At 42.3% G+C, this 17,290-nt stretch overlaps 1 protein-coding gene across 3 annotated transcripts in view; it reads left to right on the forward strand.

Annotated features, from left to right (window-relative positions):
- Positions 1-17,290, forward strand: part of ACSL5 (acyl-CoA synthetase long chain family member 5) — a 51,133-nt gene that overhangs the window by 29,703 nt on the left and 4,140 nt on the right. For all 3 annotated transcript variants that reach the window (XM_056120473.1, XM_056120474.1, XM_056120475.1), the window contains exons 4-18: positions 1,348-1,412; positions 1,522-1,623; positions 3,032-3,131; positions 4,058-4,236; positions 5,710-5,742; positions 5,838-5,889; positions 6,762-6,835; positions 7,380-7,457; positions 7,619-7,753; positions 8,883-9,017; positions 10,086-10,181; positions 13,022-13,094; positions 13,329-13,417; positions 13,653-13,769; positions 16,905-17,048. In XM_056120473.1, coding sequence (XP_055976448.1) covers positions 1,348-1,412; positions 1,522-1,623; positions 3,032-3,131; positions 4,058-4,236; positions 5,710-5,742; positions 5,838-5,889; positions 6,762-6,835; positions 7,380-7,457; positions 7,619-7,753; positions 8,883-9,017; positions 10,086-10,181; positions 13,022-13,094; positions 13,329-13,417; positions 13,653-13,769; positions 16,905-17,048 — 1,472 coding nt within the window. The remainder of the gene's footprint in view (positions 1-1,347; positions 1,413-1,521; positions 1,624-3,031; positions 3,132-4,057; positions 4,237-5,709; positions 5,743-5,837; positions 5,890-6,761; positions 6,836-7,379; positions 7,458-7,618; positions 7,754-8,882; positions 9,018-10,085; positions 10,182-13,021; positions 13,095-13,328; positions 13,418-13,652; positions 13,770-16,904; positions 17,049-17,290) is intronic.

Genomic DNA, 17,290 nt, shown 5'->3' on the forward strand with positions numbered 1-17,290 from the left:
ACACACCTGTGTGTTTGTTGTCCTGGTTCCTTGTAAGCCTCTGTAGCTCAGAAGACACGCTCACATAAGGGGCAGAGTTCATAAACAGATGAGTCATGAGGGTATATAAAACCTAATAAATCAGGCTAAAGGTTCCAGCTGTCTTAAAGTAAATGACACTGGGGCCAGAGAGAGACAGCAAGAACTGGAGATAAAGACTCTTCAAATTAGAAGACATTTGAAAAAGATACTCTTTAATTTTTATGGCATAACATACAATGGTGGTAGGGATAAAGAGAGTGTGAAAGGGGCTCTAGTGACCAATATGGTGCCAGGGATCAAAATTCCAAGGTTGGGGCCGGGGAACAGGCTTACGAAGCACATGCTTCACAGGCAGGAGCTGTGGATTCCATCCTTGGCACCTTATGGTGCCTCATGCACAGCTAGGTGTGTTCCCAAACCAAATGCTGAAAAGTAAACCTGAGCTTTTCTGACACTCCTATTCCACCTTTTTAAAATTTTTTTTAAAATTTTCTAAGTTAGTTCAAAATATTTGATTACATTTAATATCCAAACATCAATCCCATCGCCATTATACCTTCCCTATCCCTCTTTCTCCACCCAGTTTTTTAACTTTAGGGACTCTATGCTAAGAAAATGTTCTTAATTCACAACGATCAATTTGAAAATATTTACTGAAGCTCTATTAAATGTTCCAACTTGGAAATACACTAAATACTGACCAGGAGAGCAATTCAACTGTGTAGTAGAATCCTTGATGGGTTGGCTGCCATAATAAGGTCACGGGAATCTCTGTGCTGAAGAAGTCATTAGAATATTTATATCAAATGGGGGGAGGAAACAGAACATCAAACTTATACATTTTTGGAATGAATAGAACTGCAAATTCAGGTCATGGGACTATGGAAAGAAATACCAGAGAGAATGGTGTTTATGCAATAAAATTGTGGATGACTGTTTTGATTTCTTTTTATGCTTTTATGAGCATCGTATCTTTTATTATAGGGAATCTCAATCCAAGATTATCCAATGTGGGTTGTTAATGAATAATTATGGGTTTTTACTTATGCTATGGGAGGTCAATCTTATTTATATCTTTCTCTGAATATCTATTGCCAGTAGACCTAGGTCAGATCTTATTTTCAACATTTCCTAACTGTTTCAAGTGTACTTTGTAACAATCTCTCTGCCTTTGAGAACTGAGTGTTTTTTTTCCTTTGTTTTCCTTTGCACATGAAGGGAATTCTTCCTGGTTTTATCCTTGACATCATCTCTTTTCCTAATCCCCTTTTACTCTGGTCAAAGATTTGGCAGTTGGAGCTGATTTTCTTTAAATTTTGTTTTCAGATAATGGCCCTTGTTTGGGGTATAGAAAACCAAACCAGCCCTACAAATGGATATCCTACAAACAGGTAAGCCAGGTCCATGTTTTTGGATAGATGTTTTTTGTTAAGATGATTTCCCAGGTAGAATTTCATTATTTTTAGGTGCTGACTGCTTTTTAAAAACCGTCTCTCACAGGTGTCTGACCGAGCCGAGTACCTGGGCTCTTGTCTTTTGCACAGAGGACACAAGCCATCACCAGACCAAAACATTGGCATCTTTGCCCAGAACAGACCAGAGGTAATCAAATTGATGTTAACTCAAGGAAGTGTGTCTAGATTACGTCTAAAGTCTATAAACTTCACTCCTAACTTTTGTTGGTGACCTTCCAAAGCTTTCCCCAAATCATATTCTTTCAATATTAAATTTAAAGAATTTAAAGAGTTACAACTCAAAGAGTTACCACTCAGGGTTTCCTTAATTCCTGCTTGAATTCAAGTACCTGATGCTGAGCCATTGTAACTTCTTATGGGTCATTTTCAGTCTCTCTGATTGTTGTATTGTTGTATGAGGAAAATTAGGAAACTATGAGAGATTGGCAAAGAGACTAAGATTGTAATCGAAAAGGAGGAATATACTCATGTTAGAATAGGTATATTCATGTACTTGATTTGAGGAGGGGCTGTTGGGTCATGCTCACTGGTGCTCTGGGCCTACTCCCAGTCGAACTTGGGGGACCAGATGATGTTGGGGATCATACTCAGGTTGAATACATGCAAAGGCAATTGCCTTAACTGCTGTCCTATCTCTCGGGACCTGGACCTGGACTTGGACTTGGACTGGATTGTACTTGGACTAATAAATCAAAAGCAACCATTGTCCCTGAGACTTTAGGCTACAACCTCAAGAAGACTGGAACTATAGTTTCACAGGGCCGACTTTAGATGTTAAGATGACTGGAAATCGTTTTCCTCTAAGTCATTAAACTATTAGATATCCTCAGACTTCCTCTCAATTTGCTTCAGAATAGTTGGATGACACATGCTTAGTACAGCCAGCTGCTTAACAAAACTCTAAAAATGCCCTTTTAGAGAATTTACATATTCCAACTACCTAGACACAGTAAGAGCGATCTTTAACTCACAATTCACTTCATAATCACTATCCTGACATTTAAGCCTCCGTGTTGGTAGCTCTTGACTTAACTTGCCTGCATCTCCTGTCACTGCATGTATCAGCTTCCTGAAGTAAATCCATAGTGATGTCATGCTTGCCGATCTTTGTCCTTTCACTTCCTTCTTCCTTGAATGCTCTCTCTGCCTCCACCTCCACAGCCAAATCAAGTCCTTCAAAACCCTGCCCCACGTCCATCACTCTCCTCAAGCAAAGCAAATATTCTCTGCCCCATCTCTGGAAGTTATCACTGCCTCCTGAAAACTTAATGTTTTCCATCCCTTTTATGATGGAACTTATCATAAGTATTCTCAGTCCCTACGTTTGTTTTGTGCTTGTCTCTGTGCTATTTATTACCTTTATTTAACTTTGACTGTATTTTATAGCATTAGTAATGGCACTCCCTAAGACCAAAGTGATTTCTAATGAGAAAGTTACCAAATAAAGTTTTGTTGACTGAATGAATCAGTTCCATTCCCGAATGAATCAATTCAAAGCATTTTCTAGTTCCTTACTTGAACTTCTCTCTGAACAGTGGATCATCTCTGAGTTGGCTTGTTACACATACTCCATGGTAGCTGTGCCCCTGTATGACACGTTGGGAGCAGATGCTATAGTGTACATCGTCAACAAAGGTAAACCTTTGCTATTTGGTACTAACTTGAGTCTTTTAGACTGCCCAGTAATTCCTCAATAACTGCTTTTGTTGGTTGGAATGTTGCATCCACAAATAAGTCTTTGTCCTCTACTACTTAGAATATAAATTATAGGAAGTTTACAATGTTCCACGATCAGAGAGAGGCATGGATAGAAGTTTCAACAAAATGCTCTGAGGTGTCAGAGCATGATAATATGTTAAGCGATAAGACTGTTGACTTTGGCCACTGGATAGAAGATTCTAGAGAGAGTGATTAAATTAATTATTTGCATAAATCACAGTGAAACTACTGGTTTCCTTTCCCATTCTTGTCAATACAACTCAGTCCAGTTAACCTTCAGGTACCAATATCCATGAGTCTGTAGAAAAAAAAAAGGCGTTGTTAGGAAAATGAGCCCAAGTCTAATGGGCAAATAATAACCTTTTTGTAGATTCTAGATATGTCTTTCTATATGACTCTATCATATAGACAGAATCAGAAGTTTTCTACTTTTGCCGACAAGTATCAAAGTAAATGTTATATGTGAATCAAAAAATGCTTGTTTGCTAAGATCTCATGTGCCCCCTTCTTTACTCTTTAGCTCCCTGATTCCTTCCCCTTAAATGTGACCGGACCAGACATAAGCAATCAATACACCTTGTGTGCATTCTTAAGCAGAAAGAATTTTGTGTTCTCCCCTGGAAACACTGTTGATACATGCAAGAAAACCCTGTGCTTCTGTTCTAATTAAACTCGTTCGTTGTCAGTAGACTGTTTCAGGTTTTATATACTGCTAAGTCTGATTTGCAGACATCATCTCCTATAGAACCTGCTACTTTTGAAATTTTCAAAAACTTCTACTTTGCAAGGCAGTCAGGTATAGACAGAAGGAATTTGATCTCTGAATATGTTTTTACTTTCAGCTGATATTGCCACAGTGATTTGTGATACTCCCCAGAAGACTTCACTCCTATTGGGGAATATGGAAAAGGGCCTCACCCCAGTCCTGAAGACCATCATCCTCATGGATTCCTTTGATGAGGACCTGAAGCAAAGAGCAGAGAAGAGTGGAGTTGAGCTTTTGCACTTTTCTGAGGCCGAGGTATGGTATGAAATGTAATTCCCAGCTTTAAGTCTGGTCTGATGCCATGAGCAACTAGCCAGACATCTTCCCGGTGTGCAGATGTGTTTCTGGAGGGTGGGGGTGTGAACTGGGGAGCAAATACTACATGTGGGATGCAACTTACAAAGGCATTTCCCTAAGACAACTCTGAAACTCGTGCTAGTGCACCATAGACTTCAACATAGAGAATTTCTGGGTCAGAGACACAGTACAGTGGGTAAGGTACTTGCCTTGCACATGGCCAACACCAACCATTACAGAGAGTCCTTTGAGCATCACCAGAAGTGACGTAGAGGACAGAGCCAGGAGTAGCCACTGACCATTGCCAGGTCATATAACTCCCTTGATGCCCCTTATAAGGTAAAGGTAAAGGCCCTCCCGTTGATCGTCGATTTGCTCGAGCGGGCCCAGTAACGTCTCCATTGGAGACTTTGTTGTTACTGTGTCTGGCATATCGAATACTCTCGGTAGCTTGCCAGGCTCTCCGAGAGGGGCGGAGGAATCGAACTCGGGTCGGCCATGTTGGCCGCTTGTAAGGCGAACGCCCTACCCGCTGTGCTATCGCTCCAGCTGCCCCTTATAAGAACTATAAAAACCAAAGTAGAGAATTCCTAAATTGAGAGATTAGAGGCCATGAAGAATATGGGTCCTGGAACCAAACTGCTTGAGTTTCCTGTTCTGGCTACAAATCTATGAATGATGTGGCTCTGCAAGTCACTGTTGCTCCCCTACTTCCCTGTCTTCAAATGGAGGATACAATAGTCCTTAGCTATAGAGGAATTGTAAGTATTAATAACCCATAGATGTACACATATACTACATATACCCTTGCAAGAAATAATATGTGTACTTGACTATGACACATATAAAGCAAATGGTTATAGCATCACATACTATAACCATTTGCCTTATATATAACCTTATGCTTTATGCTATATGTATAACAGCATGCTAAATGTAGTATACTATGTGGTTTATTTATTTTATTTATTTTTTTATTGAATTACCATGAGAGACGGTTACAAAGCTTTCATGTTTGAATTTCAGTCATACAATGATCAAACAACTATCCCTCAACTAGTGCACATTTTCTATTATACTATGTAATTTTAAAAGTAATATATAGTGATGGAACCAGAGTCAAATGGAATCAATTCTCTTTCTTTTTTCTGGACATCAGAATACTAGCTGGGGTGTGGTGATTCCAGCAATAAATCTATATTCTTCAGAATGATTTGCCAGTGGTCCCAGAATGCTAGCCTGCAGAGAATGATGAAAAGTTTGGACATTAAGGATCTGTCTTCTGGAAGTAACAAGTCTAGGGACTCCATTTTGCCTGACATATGGCAGTATTTCCACAGAGGTGTTCTCAGGGAAAAGGGAGAGCGTATGACATGTACATTTGTCATAAAGTTTGTTCAACTTAACTCTTGTCTTTTTTATTTCCTCCAGAATATAGGCAAAGAGAACTTCAAGAAGCCCGTGGTAAGTATTCACCTGGTCAAATAGAAATTTGCTGTGTTGGACTTTTTAAAAAAAAAATATTTTGGTGGTCTTAACACTTGTGTTTTCCTCTCCAGCCTCCTAAGCCAGAAGACATGAGTCTTATCTGCTTCACCAGTGGGACCACAGGTCAGTAGTGCCTGGAGGCTGCCTTAAAAGCCTGCTCACCTTCCACCCCAGCCCGGTTGTCCCAGAGGTCTGCGCCCGCTGTCCCGTCCCCATCCAGGCTGTCCCAAAAACGTATGTGGTCAGATAAACCCAGAGCTGGAGACTCAGGTCGCTGATAGGTTGATAAATAAGCTTCACAGCAAATATTGTCCTTCCGACAACCTAGACTTTTCAGTATGAAATATGAAAAACATGCTTTGAGTATGAAAAACATCAGCAGCAATCTGACTTCCTGCAGTGAAAAGGTTTACATCATAGATTTCAGGGGGCTTCCAGATGACAGCAGAAAGCCAACTTTCCTCTCTACCCCTCCACTCTCTCAATTTGACACAATTGAAATGGCTCCCCTGAATCAAGATAACCCCCGTGGCTGCTCCACACATGCCCAGCACACAATTTATCTATTTGAACTTATAATTGCTTTAAATGTGACCTATGAAAATTACAATAATGTGTCCCATTTGGATTGGGGGGAGCTTTCCAGCAGTGCTCAGAGCTGCTACTCCTGGTTCTGTGCTCAGAGGTCACTCCTGGAGATGCTTGGGAGCCTAAGTGGTGCTGGGGATGGAAACCAGGCGTCCTGCATGCTAAGAACATGCTCCAGCCCACTGGACCAGCTCTCCAGCTCTAATGTGCCCCTAACATAATGGTATGCCAGGGAATACTGCAGAGCTGAAGTCATGACCCCAGAAACAACAGGAGGTAGTAATGGGCTTTTCTTTTTAACTGCATCTGAAATTGTGGTCCTGTGGAATGTCACTGCACATTGCAAAGCCAAGGAAGGGCCGTGTGCTTTCTAAAGGGTCTTTCTCTCTACCTCTTGTCTCTGCCAGGTGACCCCAAAGGCGCCATGATCACGCATGAAAATATTGTTTCAAACGCGTCTGCTTTCCTCAAGTGTGTAGAGGTGAGTGGACATGGGGAAAGAGGTCCTAGCAAAGGTGTGGATGCCACAAAGTTTACAAGTCAAAGTTAGAGTGGCAGCAGGGCTGGAGGGTGGCAGTTGAAAGGCCTGTGTGTGTGCAGATGCCAGGACAGCTTGGCACAACAGTATTTTTATTATTATTATATTTTTTGCTTTTGGCGTCACACCCAGCGATGCACAGGGTTTACTTCTGGCTCATGCACTCAGGAATTACTCCTGGCTGTGCTCGGGGACCATATGGGATGCTGAGAATCGAACCCGGGTCTGCCACGTGCACGACAAATGCCCTACCCGCTGTTCAATTGCTCCAGCCCCATCAGTGTTTTAGGATGCTGTGTATGTTGTTGCCTTGGTCTCCAACACCTCTCTGCTCTCAGTGTGTGACAGCACCCCTCAGAGCTCCATGGGGTCTAACCTGCACACCCATATGTGGCCGTGCTGGAAATGCCTGGTCTTTAGGTCTCCTTTGGCTGGGGAAAAGTTGGCATTGATTGATGGTGTCTTCCCTCTGTCCCCTGATCTGTAGTATGCATTCGAGCCCACCCCTGAGGATGTGAGCATCTCCTACCTCCCCTTGGCACATATGTTTGAGAGGGTTGTACAGGTGAGTGATTGGGGTTTGGGGTTCCTTGATTGGTGGGGGTGGGTGGTTTACAAAGCGAGGGGCCATGGGTATCTACCTAGGTCCTTGGTCTGGCTGGGGCTGAACCCAGCCTTGAAGGGGCCCCTGGCACTGAGCCTCACTGCTGGCTTTTGCCTTCATAGGCTGTTGTATACTCTTGTGGAGCCAAAGTTGGATTCTTCCAAGGAGACATCCGGTTGCTGCCTGATGACATGAAGACCCTCAAGCCCACGGTGTTTCCTGCAGTGCCTCGTCTCCTTAACAGAGTCTATGACAAGGTACCACCCTAGTTTCTGCTGGGCCAGCCCCCCAGCTGAAGGAACTGTGGCTCAGGCCTGAGGAAGGCTCTTAAGAGCTCTGTGTAACAAATGAATCTGCTCTACCTCCATGGTCTCCTCCCAACTGGCAGCTCCTTCTGTCATGCACTCATGAAAGGCCACACTCAATGAAATGCCCTTTACTTCTGGATAAGATTGCTTCAACTTGAGTTGGAGATATCTCCTGTCAGACTTGGAGAAAGCCTCCAAATTCAGCTGACTCACTTGAAAGTTGTGACTGTTTTTCTAACAGCTACTGGTGGGTCATTGAAGCTTCTTGCCAAGGCTCTGGGCCTTATGATGAATGCCTCCGCTTCATCCCATCATCCAATCTTCACAAAAGCACAGGAAAAGAGGCTAGTGCTTGGTATCTTTAAGTTATTCCTAAGTTACAGCAAAGAAAACTGGACCTGAGGGGTGAAATCACTTGCTCAGAATCTGTCTAATCAAGTCAGGTCAAAGCCATCCTTATCATTTTAGCGGTCATTAATCATTGCTCTTTTTTAAGTTAGGTTTTGCCAAGTGGTAACTTTTAAAAAAATTAATTGAATTACAGTAGATAGTTACAAAGTTGTTCATGATTGCGTTTCAAACATATAATGTTCATTACCCATCCCTTCACCAGTGTACATTTTCCACTGCCAAGTGGTAACTTGGAATTTAGTCGTTTCTCTCACATTTATTCACTGAACTTTATTCATAAAGGCCTGATCTGCATTCAATTTTTTCCCTTTTTTTAATGTTCAGATCAATGAACTAATGTCCCTGTGATGTTCAAAAGTTGTCAGTGGGAATTTTTTTCTTCATAACATTATGAATTCTGTTTTTAATGGTGGCCTATTTCCGTTCATTCTTCTTGTTGTTAAGATGTCCCATATTGGAAGTTAGGAGCCCCATCCAGTTGGCGCGGGGTGCTTTGGACACACTTGGTTGTTTCTGAAAGCTTCCTTGGTTTGGGGATTCATTATTATTTGGCATCCTCGCTCATCCATGAGTGTTCCATTACCTAAGGAAGCCAGAGGCATCTATGTTGCTCCTTTGGTGAATATTCCTAGTATATTTCCAACTGAGAGGTGCTGTCACCCTGCAGGTGCAAAATGAAGCCAAGACACCCTTCAAGAGGTTCTTGTTGAACTTAGCTATTTCCAGTAAATTCAGTGAAGTGAAAAAGGGCATCGTCAGACGCGACAGTATCTGGGACAAGCTCATCTTTCACAAGATCCAGGTAGGTTGGTTGGATCCTGGATTGAGCTTAGGAAGACATTGGACCCTCGCTGATTCCACCCTGCTGTGTGTTTCTTAGCTTGAGTCTCTCTGTCTCTCTTTAACTGGGACCCTTAATCCACCTTCTGTGTTCACTCACCTTTGGGCATCTCTCCTGGACAGCTTAGGGGCTAAAGGATTTTACTTTGGAGCTAGCACCTACTTCTTTTAGGTAAGATTTTAAGACATTTGAAGGTTCCAAGAACATAGTTAGAGTCAATATTTTGTCATGCATGATCCGGTCCCAGCTATGATAATACCTAACATTTTAAGAGTTTTTTAAATTACCGGAAGTCCCTGGAGTAGACTTCATCTGTTGGGGACTAGATGGACAGATAAAGGAGAGGAGTAGGATGGGTAGTTGATGGGACCTTTCAGCCCAGAATGCAGACACTTGGAGGTGGAATGCTGCCCTATCCAGGGCCCATTAACTGATCTATATCTTTGCTCTTTCCAGAGGAGATTCAAATTCAAGATTCGAATTCAAGATTCTTGAATCTCCTCTTAGAAATCCACTATAGAGATGTTTGTCCCCGTATATTAAGGCTCTTGTCTGTGTAAAAGTCTAGCTCAGCTAGATTAGGGTATTTGGGCATTTGACCAAAGAATATTGTTGTTCAGCAATAATATTGCTGATTACTGGTTTTAAGCAATACATACTGTATGTGAAGAAGAGTTTGTAAGAATAGTTGAGGCTGTTAGCGCCCTAATCTCATGCTTTCACTTTCTTATTTCTCTTCTTCTTGACAGGGTTTAGGGGGTGGAGTCAGGGGTACACCTGGTTTTGCTTAGGGCTTATTCCTGGCTCAGAGCTCAGAGCTCAACCCTGGGGGGGGGGCTGGGGGTGGCTTGGAGGTTCATATGGGGTGCCAGGGACCAAACCCAGGTCAGCATGTGCAAAGCAAGTACCTGTTCTCCTATTTCTTCAGCCCTCAGTCTCTTTCCTTAGTTCTTAAGCATCCCTACTTCAAGCCCTTTCACTTGGGGCTAGTCCCTGGCATTCATTGGGTCTTTTGTCCCCACTAAACAGGATAGCCTTGGTGGGAAGGTCCGCATTATGGTCACAGGAGCTGCCCCCATCTCCTCGCCTGTCCTGACATTTCTCCGTGCTGCTCTGGGTTGTTCGGTAAGCTTCACACCTTTGGAAATAACTGACTTCACTCCTGTACAAATAACACTCGCTGTTTAAGTAAAGTTGAAAACACAACTGGAAAGTACCCACAAAGTCACCTTCCACCTGAAAATCAAGAGAAAATATTCATCTACTTACTCCTTTGCATGTGAGTGTGTATAGAGACCTATGCCACCGATAATGACATAATCTAAAATACTTGTCCCACAGCACCCTGTGACATAGCTCTTTGTCAGATAATATTACATCATTTTAATGATTTTGCAATAGTTGATTGAAGGCTCCAGGATAATTAATTGCCTATTGTTGGACAGTTAACTTGTTTACCCTTTATTTCACTGGTGTAGTCAGTGATGAACTAAGGATATTTATGTACTCTTGGGTAATTATGCAGTTATTTACCTAGTGTGCCAAATGTCTATGAGTAGGGAGTACTGTCAAGATTTATGTTTTTTAGCATATTGATTATCCCATGAGAAAGTCCTTATCTCCTCATGTTCTTGCCAGTGACAGACTTTGTCAGTCATTTAAATCTTAGCCGGTTGATGCACGAATGATCTTAATGCATTTTAATTTCATTAATGGCTACTCACTGGCATTTATATTTCCTATGTAAGTTACTCTTACTTTCTTATGGAAAAATAAATAGCTCAGTTCTAATTCATACTGTTTTTTTTCATATCGTCATAAAGTCAATCTTTGTCACATTAGAAATATTTTCCTACTCTCATTTTTGGCCTTGTGTATTGCTATGCAAAAGTTTGAAATATTTGTGTAGTCAAACTGATTAATCTTTTCTAGCTATTATTTTGAATTTATTATACCCCCAATATTGCACAAGGACAATTTTCATCCATATTGTCTGGCTTTACCTTTTCTGTGTAAGACCCTGCTCCATCTGGAATTTACTGAATCTGCTTGTATACTCAGTGATTGTCTTATTCCCTGATCCTGCCTCTCAGTAACTAGTTCATGCATTCTGCCTACACGCACAGCATGATTATTATGAAATGAAATCACCTTGTCCTCACTGGAGGTGCCCTGTCACACTCCTAAAATCAAAACCAATTCTGGACTAATGCCAGGGCTAGAAGTCTTGTAAAATACTCATGAAATTATCACCCTCTTGGCTGTTCTTTATTTAAAAAAATAATTAACATTGGTTTATAACATTATATATATTTCAGGAGTGAAGAATTATAACCAACATCTTTGTGCACCATATCAATGTTTACTAAAACCTCAGCTTCATCCTGCCCCATACAATGGACCTGCCTTTTTTTTTTTCTTTTTGGGTCACACCTGGCAATGCTCAGGGGTTACTCCTGGTTCTGCACTCAGGAATTAGTCCTGGTGGTGCTTGGGGAACCATATGAGATGCTGGGGATTGAACTGGGTTGGCTGAGTGCAAGGCAAACGCCCTACCCACTGGACTATAGCTCCGGCCCCTGGACCTGCCTTTCTTCACCTACCTTACCTCCCACCTCCTTCCTGGTAGTCACGAGTTTGCTTTGCTTGCCCAACAATTTGTTTCACTTGTCTTGTTTCTTCACGAGTCACATTTGAGTGAAATTACAGTGTTTATCTTTCTCTGTCTCTGTTATTTACCATAACGCCCTCTAGCTCAGTGTTCTTCAACCTTTTCATACCTGTAGATTAGTTTCTGCCCTACATATTGGTCCATGGGTAGGCAGTGATAACCAAGGCTGTAGACAAGTGGGTTTCAGTCTTTTTATACCTGGGGCTGGCACCATTTTGTGGACTGTGTTGAAGAACATTGTTCTAGACGCTCTGGGTTCATTCTTCTTGTTGCAAATGCAGGATTTTGTCTTACATTTCCAAAGACTGACTAGTTTTTCATTGTGTTTATGTATATTTCTTTATTGAGTCATCTGTTGATGGACACTTAGGTTTTTTCCAACTCTTAATTGCTGTAAACGACGCTATGATGAGCATAGGTATATTAATATATAGCTCTTCCAATTGGTGATTTGTATTCTCTGGGTAAATACTCAGGAGTGGGATAACTTTGTCCATTCTCAATACTTTCCTTCCTCACAGTCCTTAAACCTATGGAGCATAGGGTCCTGTAACCACACCCTTCCCCCAAATACCTTTCTTTTATTTTCAAGCAAGTTACATAAGTCAATTCTAAAGCAACTGTATAACTCAGACCACACACACACACACACACACACACACACACACACACAACCTATCCTTTCAGTAAGCTAACACTCCATCACCTCTCTGCTCAGGAAACCCTTCTAAGCCAGGGGTTGGCAAACCATTACATAGGCCATATCTGGCACAATGATTTCCTAAGTAAAATCTTAGTGGAACACAGTCATACGTATTCATTGTCATACCTATTCATTTTTGTCATGTTTCTGACTTATTTGCCACTCCATTGGTGGAGCTAAGTATCTGAAACAGAGACCAGATGGCTCACAAAACCAAAAATATTTCCTTCTGGTCCTTGATAGAAAAAGTTTGCTGATCACTGTTCAAAACAATTCAGGAGCCTTTCGTCAGTGCTACTCACTTCCTCTACTTTATCATTAGAACCCCTTTCCCAGGTGCATGTAGTTTAAGGAATGACTCACATTTTCCCACTGACTTGAAATGCCACATTCCCTAAAGTGTAGTTTCCATGGTTTGTCCTATTTCTTGGCATTTGAGAGCTCGTCTGACTGTTGAGACATCAGTTTAAACATGAGTTCAAACTCTGAAGACAGGTGTCCAGAGAGATTGGCTTTCCTGTCTCATCAGAAGACATGGCTGGCTTGTGTGTTTTCTGAAGGGACTCTCAAGGTCCTCTTTGATTTCCGCAGGTATTTGAAGCTTATGGTCAAACAGAATGCACTGCTGGCTGTACATTTACATCACCTGGGGACTGGACATCAGGTAGGTTCTCCAACTACTGGGCAACTAGGACCTCAACTTGGACCTCAACTAGGACCGTGGACCTTGAGCAGTAAATAAAGTGGCAAGTGCCTAACTCAGCTCTCAGTCCCAGTTTTCCCATGTGAGGAATCCAGATTTTTTTTAATGATTTTCCAGTTCATGAATATTTTTCAAATGATGCCTGGCATTCACCCTTCTCCGGAATTCACAGCTGATTTGTGGGTTGTGTTCTAGGCCACGTCGGCGCCCCACTGGCCTGCAACCATGTCAAGCTGGAAGATGTACCTGACATGAACTACTACTCTGTGAACAACGAAGGAGAGGTGGGTGGGCTGTGACAGGCAGTCCCAGCGGGAATGTTCCTCACAGGTGCTGTGAGCAGGCTTGGGTCTGAATGTCCCCCAGCTTTGCTTTCCTCTCCCCTCCAGAGGCTGAGGCAACTGGTACCACTCTGGGGACCCTGGGATGGTTTGAGGTGGGAACAAATGTTGTATCTCACACTCAGACTAAGGATGACAACCTCTACTTCTGTCCCCACCTTTTGCCACTTTCCTGCAGGTCTGCATCAGAGGTACAAATGTATTCAAAGGCTACCTGAAGGATCCTGAAAAAACGCAGGAGGCCCTGGACAGTGATGGCTGGCTTCACACAGGAGATATCGGCCGCTGGCTCCCGGTGGGTGTTTCTGCACTCTATCTGGGAGTGCGTGCTAGACTGGCCCGAACACTCTGTCCAGAACAAGGTGGGCAGAGATGCAAGGGGGAGTTAGTCAGCGGAGACAGCTGGAGGACTTAGGGCTATTGCCCACTGGTTTAAGGCTTCCTCAAATTAGAAAGAGAATAACAAATGGTGGCAAGAATTTAGGCTGGGGCCAGAGAGATAGTTAGTAGAGGAGTTAAGGCATTAGCCTTGCATGTAGCTGACCCCAGTTCGATCCCTGGATCTTTACTTCGTCCAGAGAGCAGTACCAAGCATCACTCCCAAGTGTGTAGCGAGGAGTTGCCCAGGAGCTCTGGTGGGTGTGGCCCTAAAACCAACAAAGGAAAAGAGTCTAAATTGGGAATCAGGAAATCTGTCTCAGTTTTAGCTCTGCCTTGGACCAAAAATGTCATCCTGAGAACGTAACTGTGTGATTGGGATGTGTCCAAACTAGAGAGGCTTGCGTTCTTGGGTCCAGAAAGATTATTTTGATCACATGTGATGGTATTTGATCAGCTTGCTATAAAAGACATCGAGATTGAGAGCTGTTGAGTTTTCATCTTACTTTATTTCTTAAATACACCAGCAGCAAGCAGTGTTACAAATTTCAGACCTAAACAGCAGGGGACTTTTCAGAGGTTCTTGACTTCAGAGTGACTAAGCCTTTGACATTTGAATGGATTTGATTTGCTTACACGCAGAGGAAAATCAGGTGATTTCCCTAGGAATGTGTAATTGTCTGTTCTATCTTTTATTGACGCAGAAACTGACTGGATAACATCATAGACTTTTAACATTATTGGTCCAAAGGGATATCTTATATCTAATCATACGCTAAATAGAGATACCTCTACCATCACCGCTAGAAAAAAGTATCTAAAAGCAAACATAAAATAGAATTATTTTTAGCTTTTTGGGGGTACTTTTGTGGTGCTGGGGATCAAACTCAGGGTCTCCCACATGCAAGGCAGGGGCTGTACCACTAAGGTACTTACATCTGTGGAAGTAGGATTTCTACAAACACCCTACCCGCTGTGCTATAACTCCAACCCAAATTATGTTTTCTTTCAACGCCCCCTACACCCTATCAATGTAAGACTCAGAGACTGTTTTAAGAATGGGGATTACAAACAAATGACTAGCAGTAATCTGTGTTTTCCCAGCTGTTTTACAAAAGGAGGAAAGCCTTACAGATATCATCAGGGAATGTACAGGGGGTCTTTTTTCAGGCATTCTGTCTATTGTGTTCAACTTGAGTCAATTTCTTTGCCAAGAAAGACTATAGAGACTATTTCTTTGTCCATAGTCTTGAGATTTATGTGGCCTTCAAGGAATGTTGCTGACATTCCTCCAAGAACACGGGTCCCAATGATGAGCTTTATTGCTTTTGGGTCTAGTAGTAAGCCACTAACCTGTTTCTGCATAATGACCCTGGGATGGAGGTGGTAGAAGTGGCCCCAGGTGGAGTTACTTCCTTCACTTTCAGGGGTCTGGTAGGTTGAACTGATAGGCAATTTCTTGACTCTGCCTTGATGATTCTAAGGTTGGTGCAGTCTGTTGCCCTACTTAGGGTTTGATCCTGTGGATTTTGTTTGCCACTAGTCCCAATCCCCTAATTCAAATCCCTAACAACCTAAGCTCCCCAGAATAGCTGACACTAAAAATGAAGTTGTAAATAACCTCCACAGAGGCCTCCTGAGCCCTTCTTCTCTCCTCTAACAAGCAGAATGAATGAATTTAGATTAGCATTAGCTTCGTAGAGCTGTTTCTGTCTGCTCTGGCATCTTAACAGGAGGGAACCGAGGAGGGCAAGCTAACTCGCTCCAAAGTCTTAACAATGTGGAGGACTGGGGGATGCCTGGGATAAGCCTTGGTGTCAGAGCACACATGTAGTATGTGTGAGTTCTGAGTTCAATTCCTTGAACCACACAAAATAATGATAATAATCCCCCAAACAGCCACGAGTTTAATAAAAGATAATACCTTCCCTATAACTGAGACTTTTTGGAAATGTAATCACTGGAAATTAAGTTATTGGAAACAGCTGCAGAATTCCTTCCTTGGATAAGACACTGCAGTAACTTTTTTTAAAAAATAAATTTATTGAATTACCATGAGAAGAGTTACAAAGCTTTCGGGTTTAATTCTCGGTCATACAGTGATGAAACACCTGTCCCTTTACCAGTGCACATTTTCCATCACCAAAAACCCCAGTATATCCCCCATCCCAAACCCTCCCCCTACCTGTGTGGCAGATGATTTCCACATTACTCTCTCTCTACTTTGATTACATTCAACATTTCGACACCAGACCCAACATTATTATTTGGGATTTTCTCCCAACACTCAGACCTGCCGAAAAGGCAACATTAGACAATTTGTTTTCTATTGCTGATTATGAATAGCCTATAATTAAAATTTTGGAATTCTAAAATTTTAATTAAAGGGTCCGCTCGAGCAACTTGATGATCAACGGGAGGACAGTACAGTGCTATAATAATTAAATCTGGAGGGATTTCTGCCAAAAGCCGCTGGGTTCCAAGATTCGTTTCAGTGACTTTGGGATCATGGCTGTTAAGCAGCTTAATCAGTAGCTGGAGGAGCCGTTCGTGGGCTGCGACTTGGGGTCTCATTGGGGCGGGGGAGGACATGGGCTGCTTCCACCCCCATCCCATGAGGCCCCACGTGTCTCATCAACTGCAGTAACTCTTGAGAACTCTTCTGAAGCTTCATGTTGGTGCTCCATATAGTCACCAAGGAAACCACTTCCCATCCCTGTCCCCAAAGCCAAGAACATAAAATAAAAGATTTCTTAGAGCTGGAGCGATAGCACAGCAGGTATGGTGTTTCCTTGTACAGGGCCAACTGGGGTTCGATCCCCAGCATCCCATATGGTCCCCTGAGCACCACCAAGAATAATTCCTGAGTGCAGAGCCATAAGTAATCCCTGTGCATTTCCAGGTTGTGATCCAAAAATGAAAAAAAGAAAGGATTTCTCAAAGGTCTTCAGAGAAGTCAAGTTTAAAGGTTACTGTGATTTCTGCCATTCACTTGGCTGACACCACCTCCAGGGGCTCAAAAATTACTGATGCCATTACATGTCTTCTACAGAATGGAACTCTGAAGATCATTGACCGCAAGAAGAATATTTTCAAGCTGGCCCAGGGAGAGTACATTGCTCCAGAGAAGATAGAAAATATCTACATAAGAAGTAGAATTGTGTTGCAGATTTTTGTACATGGGGACAGCTTGCGGGTAACAATAACCATTTGCTTTCATAATTGCCATTTTTCAGGCACAGCCTGACTCCTTTAAGCCGCACACAATCTGTATAGGTGGGTTTAGGGTGAAAACAAAGTCAGAGTTTATGCACTGAATAAATGAAGCTACATTCCAGACCTCATGTAAGGTAATAGAAGTGAAAACAAAACAAAACAAAAAAACCAAGCAAACTGGATGACTTATTTTTTGGAACAACTTTTTCAAAACTCTGATGA

Source organism: Sorex fumeus, unplaced genomic scaffold (assembly GCF_029834395.1).
Source record: "Sorex fumeus unplaced genomic scaffold, SorFum_2.1 ptg000043l, whole genome shotgun sequence".
Lineage (NCBI taxonomy): Eukaryota > Metazoa > Chordata > Mammalia > Eulipotyphla > Soricidae > Sorex > Sorex fumeus.